The sequence below is a fragment of the Prinia subflava genome, chromosome 10, assembly GCF_021018805.1.
Source record: "Prinia subflava isolate CZ2003 ecotype Zambia chromosome 10, Cam_Psub_1.2, whole genome shotgun sequence".
NCBI classification, from domain to species: domain Eukaryota; kingdom Metazoa; phylum Chordata; class Aves; order Passeriformes; family Cisticolidae; genus Prinia; species Prinia subflava.
In genome coordinates this window covers 18,690,822-18,708,154 of record NC_086256.1, presented here as the reverse complement: position 1 = coordinate 18,708,154, position 17,333 = coordinate 18,690,822, and the positions used below count along the sequence as shown (strand labels likewise).

The 17,333-nt window shown below is 36.3% G+C and overlaps 1 protein-coding gene across 8 annotated transcripts in view; it reads right to left on the bottom strand.

The window, feature by feature from the left end:
* LOC134555702 (hornerin-like) overlaps nt 1–16,449 on the bottom strand; it is a 39,572-nt gene extending 23,123 nt beyond the window's left edge. For all 8 annotated transcript variants that reach the window (XM_063407589.1, XM_063407592.1, XM_063407593.1 and 5 more), the window contains exons 1-21: nt 16,310–16,449; nt 13,408–13,603; nt 11,129–11,265; nt 10,743–10,834; nt 9,648–9,756; nt 8,988–9,014; nt 8,587–8,622; nt 8,387–8,434; nt 7,335–7,376; nt 7,144–7,185; nt 6,607–6,645; nt 5,749–5,784; nt 5,077–5,115; nt 4,429–4,446; nt 3,854–3,889; nt 2,437–2,478; nt 1,497–1,526; nt 1,212–1,247; nt 836–877; nt 506–535; nt 194–229 (exon numbers count right to left, since the gene is read on the bottom strand). In XM_063407589.1, coding sequence (XP_063263659.1) covers nt 194–229; nt 506–535; nt 836–877; nt 1,212–1,247; nt 1,497–1,526; nt 2,437–2,478; nt 3,854–3,889; nt 4,429–4,446; nt 5,077–5,115; nt 5,749–5,784; nt 6,607–6,645; nt 7,144–7,185; nt 7,335–7,376; nt 8,387–8,434; nt 8,587–8,622; nt 8,988–9,014; nt 9,648–9,756; nt 10,743–10,834; nt 11,129–11,265; nt 13,408–13,603; nt 16,310–16,339 — 1,143 coding nt within the window. In that variant the 5' untranslated portion in view covers nt 16,340–16,449. The remainder of the gene's footprint in view (nt 1–193; nt 230–505; nt 536–835; nt 878–1,211; nt 1,248–1,496; nt 1,527–2,436; nt 2,479–3,853; nt 3,890–4,428; nt 4,447–5,076; nt 5,116–5,748; nt 5,785–6,606; nt 6,646–7,143; nt 7,186–7,334; nt 7,377–8,386; nt 8,435–8,586; nt 8,623–8,987; nt 9,015–9,647; nt 9,757–10,742; nt 10,835–11,128; nt 11,266–13,407; nt 13,604–16,309) is intronic.
* Nucleotides 16,450–17,333: the final 884 nt, after the last annotated feature.

The window sequence follows — 17,333 nt, the reverse complement described above, 5'->3', positions numbered from 1 at the left end:
GAAATCTAGGATTCTTGTATCTGTCCATGAAAAACACAATGGTCATGTTCTTAACAAAGTATTTTAAATGGATTCAGAGATATATTGGTTAAGAATTCAACACAAATTGAAAAAAGAATATTTTAAAATCTTCTAACTTTTCAGGACAATTGCACTTCACATTCTCAGATATTTTATTCTGACAGACAATTACCTGTCCATAGGAGCTGCCACCCTGAGGCTGGGAGCCCTGTAAGAAAGGCAAGGTGTCACTTGTAAAGGGTTGCATAAGTGTAGTCACAGCACAGCAGCAACAGGATCACAGAATACCAGAAGGAAAAACCCACTTCCATGAAAGGTGCCTCTCTACTATGTTATTTTTTCCCTCGTGGTATTTCAGTGGTACAAACCAAAGCAAGGACTGCTCAGAAACACTGAGAAGGTAAAAACCACCCATGCCCCAAAGGCCAGTTACAGGACAGGCTCCTACAGAAAAGCTCAGCACATTGCAGCAACAAAGTCTCACCTGGCCATAGGACTGGCTGCCTTGGGAACCCTTTAAATAAAGAGAAGGTAATTAACACTTGTCAAGGAGGCTTCCTTAAAGAGCAGGATGTTTATGGAGATAAGAGCTGCATGCAGGACTCCCTAAAAGGTTCTTCCTGTGCCAAAGGACACAGAAGAGTGTGCTAACAGCTGTACACAAGTGCAGCACATTGTCTTATTCTCAGCAGCAGCCACAGCCCAAATTGAGGCACAGACTGCCGAGGGAAACATCACTCTGAAATATCTGCCAGTCATGCCAGTCACAGAGAGATCAGGGAAGAGCTTTCTACAGAACAGCCAGTTTGCTTACCTGGCCATAGGAGCTGCTGCTGCCTGAGAAACTTGGTCCACCCTAGACAAGGACACCGTTTGGTTACTTCCCTTTCAGTCAGGGATCCAGCCTGCATTAGCAACAGCAAGCAACTACATCCCAAAGCCATGCAGGGCAGCATGCAGGGCCTGGCATCTTCTGGCCCTCACCAGGATGCTGAGTGTGATGAGTTCACACACTGGGATTATGCATCAATAAGTAGCATGCGCATAAATGCTGAGTGTGAGAATAGACACTTCCAGGGAAAACTGTCCTTTGAAGTTCAAATTCTGAGGAACTGCTAAGTGTCTTTACAGTGCCACAGTGCTTCATTTCTGAAATGCTCTGTTCTGACTGGTGACTGACTGAGGCTTACCTGGCTATAGGAACTGCCACCTTGAGGTCTGTAGATCTGTAAGGAAGGTAAGAAGATATTTGCAAACAAAGCTGTATTGTCTTAGTACATCAGCAGAAAGTCCATTTCTTCTTAAAGTTCCTCTGTACTATGTTGTTTTTTGCTTCATGGTACTTCAGTTGTACAAACCAGAATCAAGGACTACTCAGAAACATCAAGAAGGAAAAAAACTGCCCATGCCCTTAACCCCTTTTACAAGACAGGCTCCTACAGAAAAGCTCAATATATTCAGCAACGAAGTCTCACCTGGCCATAGGACTGGCTGCCTTGGGAACCCTTTAAAAAAAGAGAAGATAATTAACACCTTGACAAGGAGGCTTCTTCAAAGAGCATGATGTTTATAGAAATGCAGCTCCATGGGGATTTCTCAAAGAGCACAAAGGAGAAAGAGTACTCTGGTAACAGCCCTGCAACAGATCATCCTATTCTCATTAGAAGCCATGACTGCCAAACTTGTGCATATTGAATATTTGTGCTGTTGAGTTGTGGCCTCCCTGTGGCCCTCATTCCTAAAAGTCACACCTGCCCTTTTGAAACTGTTTTCTGGTTGCATGACATGCTGTAGAGAATATTGACAGACTTTTGAATCCCCCAGCCTCCAAGCAGAGGAAGACCTAACAAGCCTTCATACTTGAGTTCATACTATGAATAGTCTCAAGTTTTAGTTTGCAATAATTTATGATGCCACTGTGTGAGTATTTTCTAAAATTCCCTCGCTTTTTTCACGCAAGCAGTTCTATCTTCATGGCTTTAAACAATGCTGGAAGACATAGTTCCACAATTATGATTTTTCATCATTCTTGATATGGCTCAGCAACTACCCCTTACAACTTTTGGAATTTGAGGTCTAATCTGCATGGGGTCTGAATCTGTCAGTATGGGGCTGATGGTGTTGTAGTGAGCCTAGAATCCCTTCCTCTCAGGGCCATGACCTTTATGCTGAGTGGAATACACTCATTTCATGTCAACCCATCACACATGGAAATGCATTTGTGAGCACCACAAGCAAAATCATTTGAACACCAACAACAGATGGTATTTTCATGAACAAAAGCCAGGGAAATAGAAATACCTGCACCTGTGAAATCCATTTTTAAATGTAGAAAACAATTTATTCCTGAGTTGTGCTAGGCCTGTTTAAGTGTAGTCTACAGAAATATTTATAACACTTTTTAAGTTTACTTACCTGAATATAAGTACTGCTGCTGCTTTGCTGTTTTTGTCCACTCTACACAGGAACAAAAAAGGTTATATACTTTTAAGAGGAATTGCTTATGCACTAAGCCATTTCAAGAGGCAACTCTGTCCTTCTATCGACTAAACAGTTTGAAAGCCACAAAGAGTTCATTACAGCTCTTCTTACTTCATGCCATCCCCAATGTGTTATAAAATGTATATAAAAATTGTACACAAATAAAATGTTTAAAGTATTTATATATCTTGATATGATTTTCTTAACGAAAATTAATTGTATAATACACCTTTGTGTCATATTGTGGTATTTGAAGTGAGTTAAAATAATTCTGCCTTTCAAATGTACCTCACAAATTACCTTAAACTCCTATTTGTATTCACATTATGACTGATTTTTTTATTAATAAGCACAACAAACTTTTGACAAAAGCTTCGCCAAAACAAAAATTGAAAAAATCCACAGTTGTAATTTAACGTAAGGAAAAGCCACTGCAAAAAATATTTTGATTCCCACAAAATATGTGGATTATGAGAATAAAATATTTTTTATATTTATACATTGAAAACAGTTAACCTGCATAATCAAAACACTGTACATTTTAAGTCAGAAATAAAACAAAAAGTAAATCTTATTACTTTCTTTGCCAGCATTCATCACTAGTCATGGAAGGAAATAATGCAATACATTTTGAAAGCAATGGTTTTGGAAAGACAAATTTCTGCTGGGTAACCTGCTACTGATCTTTCAATGAAAGTGAGAATTTGTTGTCATCTGATGGACTGGCATCTAATGGACTGACTAGCCAGCAAGAGTGGGATGGATGCTAAAACAGCAAAGAACCCAGAAAAATGTCTGAATGATATCCATAATACTTTATAAATATGCTCTTAATGAGATTAGATTGCAATCAAATTTCCAAGGGCCTGGTTATCAAGAAGCAACATTACAAATACAACAGTTCACCTAAGCATTAACGGCAGGATTTTAAAAAAGTAATTCTGAACTGGGTGTTGCCATTAAAAAGTGGATTGTTTAAATGAAAATGAAACTGTGCAGGTTGCAATTTATATTTGATGTGATACTAACTTTCAAGCTTTAGTTCTAGAATTCCATCTTCCTTCCTGAGCGGACCAAGATGATCAAATTTTGCCAATTTTGAGAGCCCAATGGACTTTACATACAGAGGTTTTCAAAGTTTTTAAGTGTAGAAAACAGCTGCAACAGTGTTTTTTCAGCCACCCCTTTGCTGTAGTCGCAGAAATGTCCTAATCCACCACTGTAGTTTGTGGACATCTAAGATATCTCAAAGTTATCCACACTTATTTGTTCCTTAAGAGTAATTATTACTTAGTTTACTGAGACGAATCTTCATTTAAAGCTCAAGTATAATGGAGAAAAAAATGTCTACCTGTACTATGATCCTTGTGGCAGAGCTTCCCAAACTCTGAAAAAAAAAATCCAGAAACAAAGAAACATAATGTAGCACATTTAATTGACTTGTTTAATGCAATGCACTTAAACAGAAAATACTAAGTTGAAGTATTTAGTTGGTGAGAATAAAGAGAAAGGTCCTATGTGTGATGTACTTTGTATCAGCTCTTAACACCCAGCATTAAGCTAGTTTATCCTCAGTTCTGAAGGTTTGGGGAGGCAGACTGGCCCTACTAAGCAATTTTCTATTCTTACATCTCCTGTGGAGAGCAGCAGAGCACAGGTTTTGTGCACCACCTTTCTGCACTACCAGTCAGATTTTCCGAATGTGGGGAGGAAAGCTGAGACATCATCACCCCTCCAACCTGCCTCACTGTCACCTGCACTGCACACACAACACATACAAACCCGCTTCCTCATCCAGGCAATTTTTGCTCAGTTCTGGGACATGAGGGACAAATGCAGAAGAGTAGCACACAGTATCCTGAGACTACTGGTTTGATCCCATAAGAACTATTCCTATACCATAGGAGTCACAAGAAGTATGCTTACCTGAGGGAAGGTATGACGCTGCAAAGAAACAGAAAAATCTTTCATTATTTTGCACAAGGACTTGCCCAAACAGAATATTGCAGCAGAGAAAGGGAAAAAGGGCCCTTAAATTTCAGATGCAACACATAGTGGAATGTGAAAGAATGATATAAAAAGGATGGCATAGAATAAATGCATCTTAGCCTTTATTCAGGTTAGAGCAACATGGTCAGTTAGAAATTAAACATCTATAAAGTGACATTATAAAAGTTCACTTCAAGCACCTGAAAGTTAAACTTAGTTTTAGTTCCAAGGAAGCAGAGTGGATATGCAGTAATTTAAAAATGAGAATGAAAGTGAACTTACAGAAGAAGATTGCAATAGAAACAGAAAATCAAAACTATTCAGGAACACAGAGGCTGTACACATGGAGAGACCTGGCATCTGCAACTAATCCATTGTCTCTGCAAGTATTAACAGCAATCACTGAACCACGAGGTTTGTACCCATCTTATAAGATGCCTTCCCTGATGGTAACTATACACACAGGGTAAATCCTGCCTGCCAAAATATTGTCTCTAGGAATAATTAAAAACATAGGTATTTGAAAGCTTTTTGGGTCAAAAATATTTGTAGAGAAAATAAGTATTGTAGTGAAAAACAGCTTACCACAGGTGGAAAAGGGTTGCTGTTGGCAACGACCACTACCTATGGAGAAACCAGAGAGAGCTGTTTACTCACCATGGGGATTATTTAAATTGTTAAATATGTCAGAAAAAGGATTAATATTAAATTTTTCAATTTAGAAACTCTGATAATAATGCTATAATGCTATGGAAGATCCCTTTTATAAAATAACATTTTTATTAAAAAATTAATGTACATCACCAAGTAAAGAAATATGTATTTTTATACACAGTTTACACAAAACTATAAGCAGATAAAAGATTTGCCACAAACAGCATAATGATTCAGCTGTAGAGACAGAAGCAAGATTTCATGTCTTGTACCTTATCTACTGGTCTGTACTGTGTGCCCTTTTTGATTGTCAACTTTCCACCCCAAACTAGAACATCCATTTATTTTGTCATTATTCAGTATTATGCAAACAAAGAAGATTTGATATTGAGTTCATTCAAAAAACCCTAAGCCAAATGCAAAAATTGTATCTCCTGCTTTTGAGGTTTTCTCATTAGAAGCTCTCTCTACCTCTAAGAACCAAATCAAATCAAATAATATGAATCAATCTGGGTTAAAACCTTGAAGAGTCAACTGAAATAACAGGAGTCATGCTAAGTTATAACTGTAAGAATTCTCTTCCTTTTGAAGAGGAGTGCTTACCTTCTTACTGGAATCTGAACTGCTGGAAGGGACAGACTGCAAAGAACACAGAATTCATTTGTTGCTTAGGTAAATGTATGGCAAATTTACTACAGCACTATTCTCCACAAGAATATTACAGCTATCATGATATCTCTGAAGTACAAAGTAAGAGTCCGAAGAAAAATGTGAATGTATTGGCAATTAATAAATGAACAACTGCAATAAATCAACTGGTTTAATTTTTTTTAAAGCCCATTTCACTAGTTTTATGTGGTACTGTATAAAAGCTGCAAATTTCATCAAATTGGAAGTTTGTATGAAAACTAATTCTATTGGAAGGGAAAAAAATTAAGCTCTTCAACCTTTATCCAAAAAAACCAACCCAATTTACAGAACCTTTCTGCTCAATTAAAAAACTACCATTGCTATAGAATCTGGAAAAACTGGGATGCATATGTCAAAACAAGACAAATTATTTAAATGAAGCATAAAATAATGTGCAGTGATGTTTTGCATTTCATCAACCAATAAGTAGAAATGCATAAGCAAAAGTCAAAAGTAATACTTTTAATTCTTAGTAACCATCAAAGAAAGCACTGACTTTTGGAAAAGCATAATAAAAGTAACTGGTGTCCATTTATAGAATAAATATAATTGATTTTTGGTGGAAAATGGAAGTAGGGATATAGCAACAAACACCACATATGTAATTAATTTGATGAAGTTATTTCCGGACATGATCATTACTAAATCATTTGAACAGAGTTTGTCTTTATACCCTTCCACAAATTTAATTACTGTTTGTTAAATTTTGGAGTAACTGCTTAGCTTTTGAATATCTTAGGAAGCTAGAAACATGTTGGAAAATACAGTTACCTGGCCATAGGTAAGACCACTGCTGGATAAGGATGCAGACTGAAATAAAAATATAAATCAGGTATTTATTTATACAATAATTGTTAATTATTAATTTCTTTTCACATGAAAATGCAATAAATGAGATGGACAACGGAAGTTTCTCTACAATTAAAGAATTAATACGCAAAGATTGTAAAAAATCCTTAATAATGTTCCACAATATGCAATATCCAAAGACAATAATTCTGCCTGATAAAAACTTTTAAGCACTAAGACTTCTGACATTTTAGTAGGGAAACAAATTAAGAGTTTCTAATAGATGATATTATGTATCACCTATATGTACATATAGACCTTAAAACATAAATGATTAGACTTTGAGGAACTTTTAATTTTGGGTTATAATCTCAGAACGATACCTCAGGCTAACATCATTTTTCTGTATATACTTAGGAAGACTTCAATAGTTCTACAGAAGAGAATCAAATGCAATTTTCAATAAGAGGATGAGTTAAGAAGCATAGTAGGAGACAATCAGTAAAAAATCCAGCTTACATCTCTGCAGGCATGTTGGCCATATGTACCAGCAGCACCTCCCTAAGACAAAAAATAAACCAGTTATTTCTCACCAGTGTTTTCTATTTGTAAAAGTGACTCCCACATTAACATTCATTAGATAATGCTATTGAAAGCTAGGAGTTACTATGATTATAGTTATGCTGAGGAAAAAAAAAAAAAGTGCTTACAGGGCCACATCCACTCTTGCTTATTGTGTAGACTACTCCACCCTGAAAAAAAACCAGAAGTCAGTTATTTCTATATAAAAAAACTCAAATGGGCAAGACAGAAAAAATCCAATGCTACGCTGTTTATGGCATGAAAAGCTGTGCAGCTGACAATGTGTGTGTGTGCAAGCCAGAGACAAGCAAGTAAAGAGGCTACCAGTTCACTGGCACTGCCTGTAGTAATTCTAATTTAGTGGGAGACATTAGTCATCATCTGTATTTCATATAACTTCCATAAGCTCTGTCACTGGTCATGACATCTTTCAAAATTTATTGAATGGCTCATATTTTATAAAAAAAATAGTAACTTCAAGTCGTTATATAACAAGATGAGAAACTCAACTCTTAGAAAAGAATATGTATTATAAATTTTAAAAATACAATGAAGAAAAAGAAAACCAGGTTTTAGCATATACATCAAAATAATTTGTTTCTCTGTATCTGTATAATTCATTACAAGCAGTAAAGATTGAAGAAATGGAATATTACCAGATAATTCACTAAAAAATAGAACCACTAATAAATAGTGAGAAATATGTCTTTGATAAGCTCAATTCAAGAAACTGGAGAAATACCAGAAAGTTTCTAAGAGTTAAAGAGAAAATAGGTGTATTAATGGCAGTGGAGATAATCAACTAAAAACCAAGCATGCATTGCTGTGATTAGTGAAGTGAAAGTGGTGACAATGCAGACATGCATATCCCAGAAGTTTTAAAAGGCTAACTAGACAGTGCTATCCCCAAATTTTCAACTGCAGATACAGTCTGGTATTAACAGCATTACAGACATTAAACTGGAGCAAACTATTGAGTTCAACAGAGTGGAGGTAGTTGAACTTAGCCCAGGTACAAGCATACAGTTTGCTGGATAAATACCTCTGCCATTCTGAGTTAACTAGCAGAGAAGATATTTCAGTACAGTATTGAATCACCTCACTACTCTGTAGTTACAGAATTTTAGTCATTCACGGTTACTGAAGGAAAAATACAAATCCTGGAATTTAGGACTCCTACCTGACTGCCTGAATAGCTGCTCTGAGAGGAGCTGGAAGAAGGTCCAACCTGTAAAGAAACCAGACTGGTATAACTATCAAAAAGAAAATTAAACTGAGTGACAAGGGGGATAAAGACATTTCTAGAAGCAACTTTTGACTAGCCCTTGAGATCTTGGGCAGTTGGCAGCATGTCAATGTCTTTGGTGAAAGAATATTTACCATGATGCATTGGCCAGTTGAGTAAGTCCCTCCACGCTGCAAGAGAATACAGGTTCCAGTTACTGTTTATTGACTGGTGTAAAAATATTGAATTACTTTAAACAGGAAATCACCTGAATTCACAATCATGGTCTGAGTGAAGAAATCAATGTTTCATTGCTGACAATATATTACACATTTTAACAATCTCATCTGCAAATTGATGTTAACTAATTCAAAATAAAAATACTTTCAAAACAATACAAAAATAAAAGCATAAATGACATCTTGCAAGGAAAGCAATTTGAACGGTACAATAGAATCTTCATGCTACAAAAGCATGAAACAACTGGACCAGTAGGAGAAGTATTTCAAAACTGAGATAACTGAAAATTGGGAAATTAAAGAAAAATTGCTCTTACCTTGTTGCATTCTAATTCTATCATAAGCTATAGAGGGGGAAAAAAAAGAGGAAGCATTTACAAATTATTTACTGCAAAAAAAAAAAAAAAGGCAGCTTATTACAGGAAACAAAGTACACTTGATGAAGTGAGAGACTTAAGACAGGTGTTCACTGTTAGTTACATCACAAATCCATATAAATCAGTGCTGCTGCAGTCCAGTACAGTAGATTTGAGGAGACTTTCTTTACTTGAGCTGACAATGTTTCATATGTTTCATATAAACAAAAGTCTTGGCAAAAAAAATTTACCAACTCCTTGCAATGCTACAGTTACAGTTCCCAGGGGCTGGGCTGGGGCAGCAGTTAAGAACAGCACTGTACATCAGAAGTACAGTACAGTTCTCCTCAAAATCTTTTTTTTTTTTGCTTTAAGACATGAATTGTTTTGATAACTAGATTATTATTTTCCTCATTTCTGTGAGAAAAAATTAATATTTACTTTATTTTTTCATCATTTTAATAAGAGAATTGGGCAGTTAAATTAAAATTATTGAAAACATCTAATGATTTTGGCCATCTTAGTTAATGAAAAAATGACAACAAGTATATGTCTTGTATCATGCCAAAGATACTTTAATTACTATATCAGTTTCTATAATTCAAATACACTAAAACATACCTTCCTTTTACTTTTTCCTGTCGCATTAACTGACCCAGAATGTGTCGGTGTAAGAGTTTTACTTTGAATTCCAACCCAAAAGTTCTCTAGATTTTGAACAACAGTTGCACTAGAAAGAAAACAAAATAATTTATTTTCTATCAAAGCATTTCAATATAAAATACTAATAAACTCTCAAACTCCTTTGCCCCCAGCCAAGAATATCCCCTCTGTTCTGGTTTGAAGTGTGTACAGTACAAGTTTCACAGAATACTTTTCCTTATAGCGACTTGTACTGGCATCCAGCATGATTTTGAAGATAACTAAAACAGATGCTGAGAACAAGCAGAAGAGGAGTAGACACTGTTTGAAGAAGCAGTGACTCCAGTGAGGAGCATTGGCTCAAATGTCCATAAGAATTGTCCCACATGCTCTGACAGTCATGGCAAGAGGAAGCAACTGTGGCTTTGGATTCTTTTGCCAGTTCTTGGTATTCCTCAAGATTAATGAAGCAAGGCAAAGATGGTCCTATTATAAGTCTGTATTTCAAACAATACAAGCTATCAAATATTAGGTATTTTTCAATATACTTCAAGCATGCTTTTGAGTAGGTGGTGTTTTTACAAGCTTAACATCTGCAAAAATGTAGCATTAAAAGTATGCTAAATATGTCTTTTCCTGTTTTCAGAAGTTAGTTCATAGGTTATACATTTATTTTAAAATTTATATTAGAAGAATTTACATCAAATTACTATTCTGCCACTGTTCAAAATCAAGAAAGGTGTAACTGAATAGAATCTGAATTTCATTTTTTCAGGGAAGGAGTTACATTCACATTTTGTTTCTTCTGTAATTAAAGGATTCAAAGTATAACGAATACTTGATGATCCATTAATAACATTATGCTTAATGGAGTTATTTACATATATTAAGATCTTAAGACATTAACTTTATATCTTGAAATGGAAATCATATTATTTAATGAACATAGTGTGAGGTTATGGCAAACTATGAAAAAAACTATGACGGACAAGAATATCTGAAACAACAACACAGGTCTCTCTCAACATAGAAATAAAATTTCAAGGAAAAAAAAAAAGAAAAACAGCGATTTACATAAACTGAAGCTCTCCAACATCCTGTGGAGCAATCCATGTTGTTGTAACCTTCTTTTTCACATCTGAATTGGCATGACTTACTGCTGAATTCTGCAATTAAAAGGAAATATATATAATTACATAAGATGCAAGAGTGAGTTTTACCTATATTATTACAGAAATGGTATCTGCTACAACAGGTAACACTGATGTCCTCCTACAAAGAGCCAGGGAATTTCTACATTAGGTTCATACCACATAGAAAGGATAGATGAAGTTCCTGAGAAAACTTAACTTTTAAAATTTTACTGATGAAATAGCTTTGCTATATAAAGAATTATCTCTATTTCTATTGCTTCAAAGAAACCCAAACTTCTGTAAGAATTCCAAAGACTGCACACATACCGTCATGTTATGACATTCCAAGCCTTTAGTGTTTGGATCTGTAATTTTAAAAGTACCAACAGGAACATCTCCATCTATTTCTCGAGCTTGTAGATTAAATCCTTTAAACCCAGCATCTCCAAGTGCTTCTAGGGTTACTGTGAAAAGAGGCATTTTGAGAAATGTAAATTTCATATACCACTAAAACTGCCTAAATGTTTACAATGTAATTTGCTTCCCTCCAAGGCACAAGATGGAATTGCGCAGAATTCTGCATGGTGCAGAAATTACTTTAAGCCCTGTACAATTCTAAAAAAACATTTAAAACACTTTTCTTAATTATAAGGACAATGAAAATAAGTGCAAAGGAAAAAATTTGGAAAGGCGCTTCTCTGTAAAGTAACATGAAATTTATGATTTATTGACAATTTCAAAAGGAATTCTGCTCTACCAAATGAGCAGTGGCCCTGCTGACAAAAGGTTATTTATTTTCTGTCTAATTAGGCCTACAAAGTCAATACTGCTGCAGTAGAAAGAGAACTGCATTCTTTCTACCTCTGTTTTAAAAGAAAAGATTAGCTTTTGCATAAGGCTGAAATGCAGAAACATTTTTTTATGTATTACAACAGGAAAGATAGAAACTACAGTTTGGCTTCCATGTTCTACATTAAATATGAAAAGTTAGTAATTATATGAGCTAATCAATTTTATTACTGAATGAGCTCAGAAAAAGATGATAGAGAACAGTTTCCTGCTTTATATGTACCAAAACTGAAATTATATTTCAAAAGGCATAACCAAATTTGCTATGATCTATTATAACTTTTCTCTGCTAATTCCATTATTAGGGACTTTGGCAAACAAGATTAGAACAGTGGTTTATGAACAGACATATCTGTCATCATTAAAAACAAGGGCAGATGAACTGGGAATGACAAAAATCAAGGCAAAGACCAATCATAACTTGATAATTTGGTACTTCCAAAAATCTGCATAATTAGCCTTCCAATTTGACATCAACTTTCAGTCGTAATTCACTACTTTACCCCAGGTCTCCCAGAAGCAATGACATGAAGCCCTGGAATGCAGAGCTAAATGCTGCCAGGATGACCTGTAGGAGTGGCACATGGCGTGTCACAGTGAAACTGTGACAGATCCAATGGAAGGGGACCTAGTGTGGCTCTCTGAGACCATGAACTGCGTGCTTACACTTGGGAGCATGAAAAAAGCACCGCTAAAAAAACATGATTAAGGAAAAAAGGGATATAAAAGGCAAGGTTAGTAGCATCTGGGATTCAATATTTTTGTCATGATAAATCTCATTTAACTTGTTGAACAGTCTGCCTGTACTTAAACCCATCCACCATTTTTCTGTCAATAGTATTTTAAATATTTAAAGAGTGTTTACAGAGCCTTCCCATCCTTCAAGGAGCTCTTCACATTTTCCCAAGAAGGGCAGCAGTAACAGGACTCTAGGGCCTCTCCATTCTTCTCCCTATGCATCATTCTCCATGGAAGTACATCCATGCTGCTAGGTTAAACAGAATCCCAGCTGGAGAGTAACTACTTGTGAATTGTGCTTTTTCAGCTACTGAGATCCAACAGCCATATGACAGGTCACAACTCTCTTCCACTTCCATGCTGCTAGCATGAATGGCTAGAAAAAGAAGCATTCACAAGTTACTTGAAGTGTGACATCACCATGAGATGGCATCACAGTGTGGAGAAACAAGGCTGTTAAGGTGCTCCATCCAGAGAGCAATTTGGGATTAGGAAGATAACAAGGTGGTTTAAAACACAATAGCTCCACCTCCTGCAATGTGATAAAATCTGGGATGCAGCCCTTAGAAGGGTGACTCAAAATGTGTCACTCTTGTCTCACACTGCGTTCTGAATTTTTATTTTCCTGTAGGATGACAGAACTAATGAGTAGGATCCCTTTGTATTGCAGAAGCTTGATTCAACAGCAAATACTCAAATACAAAGTTAAAGAGCAACTAATTATTAGTCCAGTTTGACCAGCTGTCCCACCTAATTTAAATTTTGTCACAAAAATTACATCATAAAGTTAAGATATATTTATTAGATAAAGAAAAAAGAAAGAAAGAATGCATTTTCAGTTATACAAGTAGGTACATACAAATATAAAACAAAAAATAGTAATATCTCAGGTATACATGAACAAGATTGAAGTTAAAAAATAAATTATCTAGACTGAGAGGGAAATGGGGGGATTTTCATGAAGACGGGTAATTCTGGAAGACATGGAAAAAAAAAATTATGTCATTCAGATTGTTTACCTTGGACTTCATTTCCTGGCTCAAAGTTATCAAAAGATACAACAATAATATATGGTGGTGCAGATGTCTGTGGTTCAGCTTCATAGTTTGGCAACAGAGAATCACAATCAATTGAGGTATTTGTCTGTGGAAAACCAAGGATTCCAGGCAAAAATATCCCACAGAACAAAAAAACAAAGCAGGAGTGCCTCCTCATCTGTGGAATAAAAAGACAATACAGTTCATAGTAACTCCTTTTAAGTAGTTGCCATATTTGGCAAATATCTGCTTTTCTCCAGGACAGCAAACAAAGCAAGCCTAGAAAGCTGCTCTGTCTTTCATTCATGTATTTTGAAGAAAAAAAATAAAATACTTATATACACTGGCAGAAAAGTGCAATAATAGACAGAAATACTATAATTTTAAAATACTGAATTATTAATGGAAGTTTGAATTTTTAGGTTTACATGTCAGCAATCCACTAACAGCCATACCTGCTGCATATACCTTTGAACTAGAAAAGTCCTTAAAACAAAGTTCCTCATTGTTGCACCAGCAGATTTAGCTCAGCTCCTTGGCTATGCCAGAACTCAGAGGGCATCCTTGCTCTCTCAAATTGTAGATATAACCATGATTAGCATGCTCTCCTTTGACTGCTTGCCCTAATCTCACTTCGAAGGGATGGTCAAGAAGTCTAGTTAAATGCCCTGGAGTACTCTCAGAGATTTTTGAAGTATTTGCTTCCTGAAGAACTTAACAAAAGATTTCTGCAAAGTCCTCTTGACCTTCTAAACAGTTTTAAAATACTAAATTACTAATGCATGCTTCCTATTAGTAAAGAATAAAATATAATGAGTACAGAAATTCACAAAAAATAACTAAGAAACAAGACTGAAGTGCAATCTTCCAAGACTGTCCATGAAGAAAAAATGTATTTTCTTTATAGTTCACTTGTAGTATTGACAATGATGGTAAACTGTTTCCAACAAAGAAAGGAAACATTTCCCAGTAGTAATCTTAGGTGTTTAATACCAGATTTTCCAGCCTATGTTCAAAGTCTAAACATTCAACTATGGCACTACATAATTTAGAAGGCCATTACCTCTTATGAACAACTCACTTTTCCAGCTACAAAATTGCTGATACAACAGCTAAATCTCCAAAACCATTTAATAATGTCATTTTATATGCTGTCTGCTACAGGATTGCCTTGTGTGACAGAACAGAGAGTAACAGAAGGAATGGGTATATTTACTTGAGATTTTTTAAAGCATTTCAAACACAATGTAAGAGATATGTTCACTTTGTACCATCTTTTATCTTAATTCATTCATGACTGTGTAAGATCATTTGGTTTTGTATATGCTAATGAAATAAGTAACAGAAGCATCTGGAAGAAAGGGAGAAATACACGACTCTGAACATTCATGTGCTTCATTCTGAACTTCAACAACTTTTTAAAAAACCACTGAGTCAACAAATAATAAAACAGGTGACTGTGAAATGTTGAAAGGTTTCCAAGTAGGACGACGGAGGTTTGCATGGTGTCACAACTACTCAGAGCAGCAACCAGGAAAGTGATAGAAGCAAGTTATTGTGTCTTTAAAGCAGATGAAGACTGTACCTCTCTAAAGCCTCATCAAAGTGGGATCATCACTTTAATGGGATCCTAGTAAGCATCATGTTTTGGTATCAGCACGCTGGGTGTGGTTATCCAATCTCTTGTGACCATTTTGACGTGGCCCACCTCTAATTATGTTTTAAATACAGCATGTGGGTGCTATTGTATCAACAGATGCGGTAAACAGTGATTTAATATGAACCAGTCTGTGTGTTGTTGAAATCTCTGCCTGACTCATGGAGAGGGGGAAAAAAAGTCTGTTTCTAATTAGATGTTCCATTTCAAAGCCCAAAGTCCTAGTTTAGCTAGGATTGGAAAATTGTCTGGAACTGCACTCTGCCATGAAAGAAAGCCAGTCTGAAACCTTCCCTCTTTTTCTTGCTAGAAAAGAGCCAGAAATACAAGTACAACATGTTGAAACATGGCTGAGATGCCTTCTCTTTGCATCAGCTCTCTGATTTAACAGTTCAAGAGGTATTCTAAGAGTCTCATCATGTCATCTTTTGGAACTAGCTTTTAGATGAGAAAGAGAGATATTAGCATCTTAAAAAATTCCAGGTCCAGACTTGAGGCAGAAAATTCCATAGCCTCCAAGTTCCAATACTTCCTCAATGCAATCATGTTACCTTGCATCACATATTTTAAATTTTCTTCATGAAAAATGTAAAGAAAAAAAAATTAAATATTTATAAAATAGAAGCATGGGGAATTCTGGCAAATTTGCAAACTTTTAATTTGATATAATTATGAAAAATTAACTATATCCTCAGTTCCTTCATCTGATGGAAAAATTCTAATTATTTTTTTAATCATGGATTCAAACCTTTCTATCTGTGAGTCTACATGGCCCTCACCTTTCCAACACCTGAGCTGCTACCTTAAGAATCTTCTTCTGTATTTAGTCTAATATGACTTCAAGCCAACAATTAAATCCCGGAGTGTTAGTTAGCTACAGCGTTCAAAGTCTATTGGACTCTGGAAGAGACACTTTGGTGGTTTGCTCCTCCAAAGCCTTGGGCAAACTTCTGAATAGAGACAAAAGTTGTTTTAGAAGCTTTTAAATATAGAGCATTTAATTAATATGGTAAATACCTTTCCATAATTTGAAAAACACAGTCCTTGCAAGTCCATCCTGCCAACAGTTTAAGAGTAACTCCTGTATACCCCTTTCTATTCCCATTCCTTATAAGAATTTTTCTCCTCCTAGACCCTCCTGATGAGCCACAGACTTATTCTTTATTCTTTGAGAATAAGCATCGCCAGTTAGTGTGCACCCTGTCCACCACATCCCCACCAACACACCTTATCGACCAAGTGCTGATGCGTGGGCATCCTCGGGTCCCTCTGTGGTCAGTGTGGAGGAGCTGCAGCCGGGCAGTGCCAGTGCCCCAGGAAGATGAGACAGAGGAGGAGGAAGGCTCAGCCAATCCGTGCCAAGGCGGGAGCCAGCGCGGCCAATCCGGGCCAGCCGTGCATCTGTCATGGAAATTGGGACACCGCAGGTGGGACTGTCCTGCCCAGAGCTGGCAGTGACAACACCCTCCTCACAGCTGAGTCACACCCCTCCGACCTTTATTGAGGCATCTGGCACAGGCAGGGCTTCTGAAGGCTGGTAGCCTAAACCAGTATGTCGACTAAAATCAAAAGAATTATCTTATACAAAAACCCCGTACTAATATTTCATAAAAAATTCTAGGAAAATATTCAATATTAATCTTACTAATCTGTTACCACAGAGATAACAGCAGAACAAATCTGTTCTGCTGCTGCTTTTTCACTTTTCTACTCCTTTCTTACAGTTGGAAAAGACTTGGAAAATTCGAATGATTGTCATACTTCCAAGCATTTTCTTAGAGCAAAAACAGGACAAATGAGGCTATTTCTTCTCATGCAGCTTTTGGGATGGATCTGAAGTTATTACAACTGACCTGCACTGAAAACTACCCTTTGTTTTTTTATACTCTTCAGAAGCATTTTCACAAGGTCTCTACTGGACACTGGGAGAAGTCCAAAAGCTGAATGACTTATAAAATAGAATAGAATAATTTCAATTGGATGGGATCTATCTACAATTATTTGTCTAGTTTAGGCCTGTCCAAGTGCCTCTAAAACACTGTCAGGCCTGAGGCTTTGACCACCACCCTAGGAAACCTGTTACAGTGCTTGACCAGCCTCTCAGTGATGAAAGGTTTCCTAATGTCCACTCTGAACCTCTCCCAGCACAGCTTTGAACCATTCCCACACCTCCTATACTGGACACCAGGGAGAAGACATCAGCACCTCCCTCTCCACTTCCCCTTCTCAGGAAGCTGTGTAGGTCAATGAG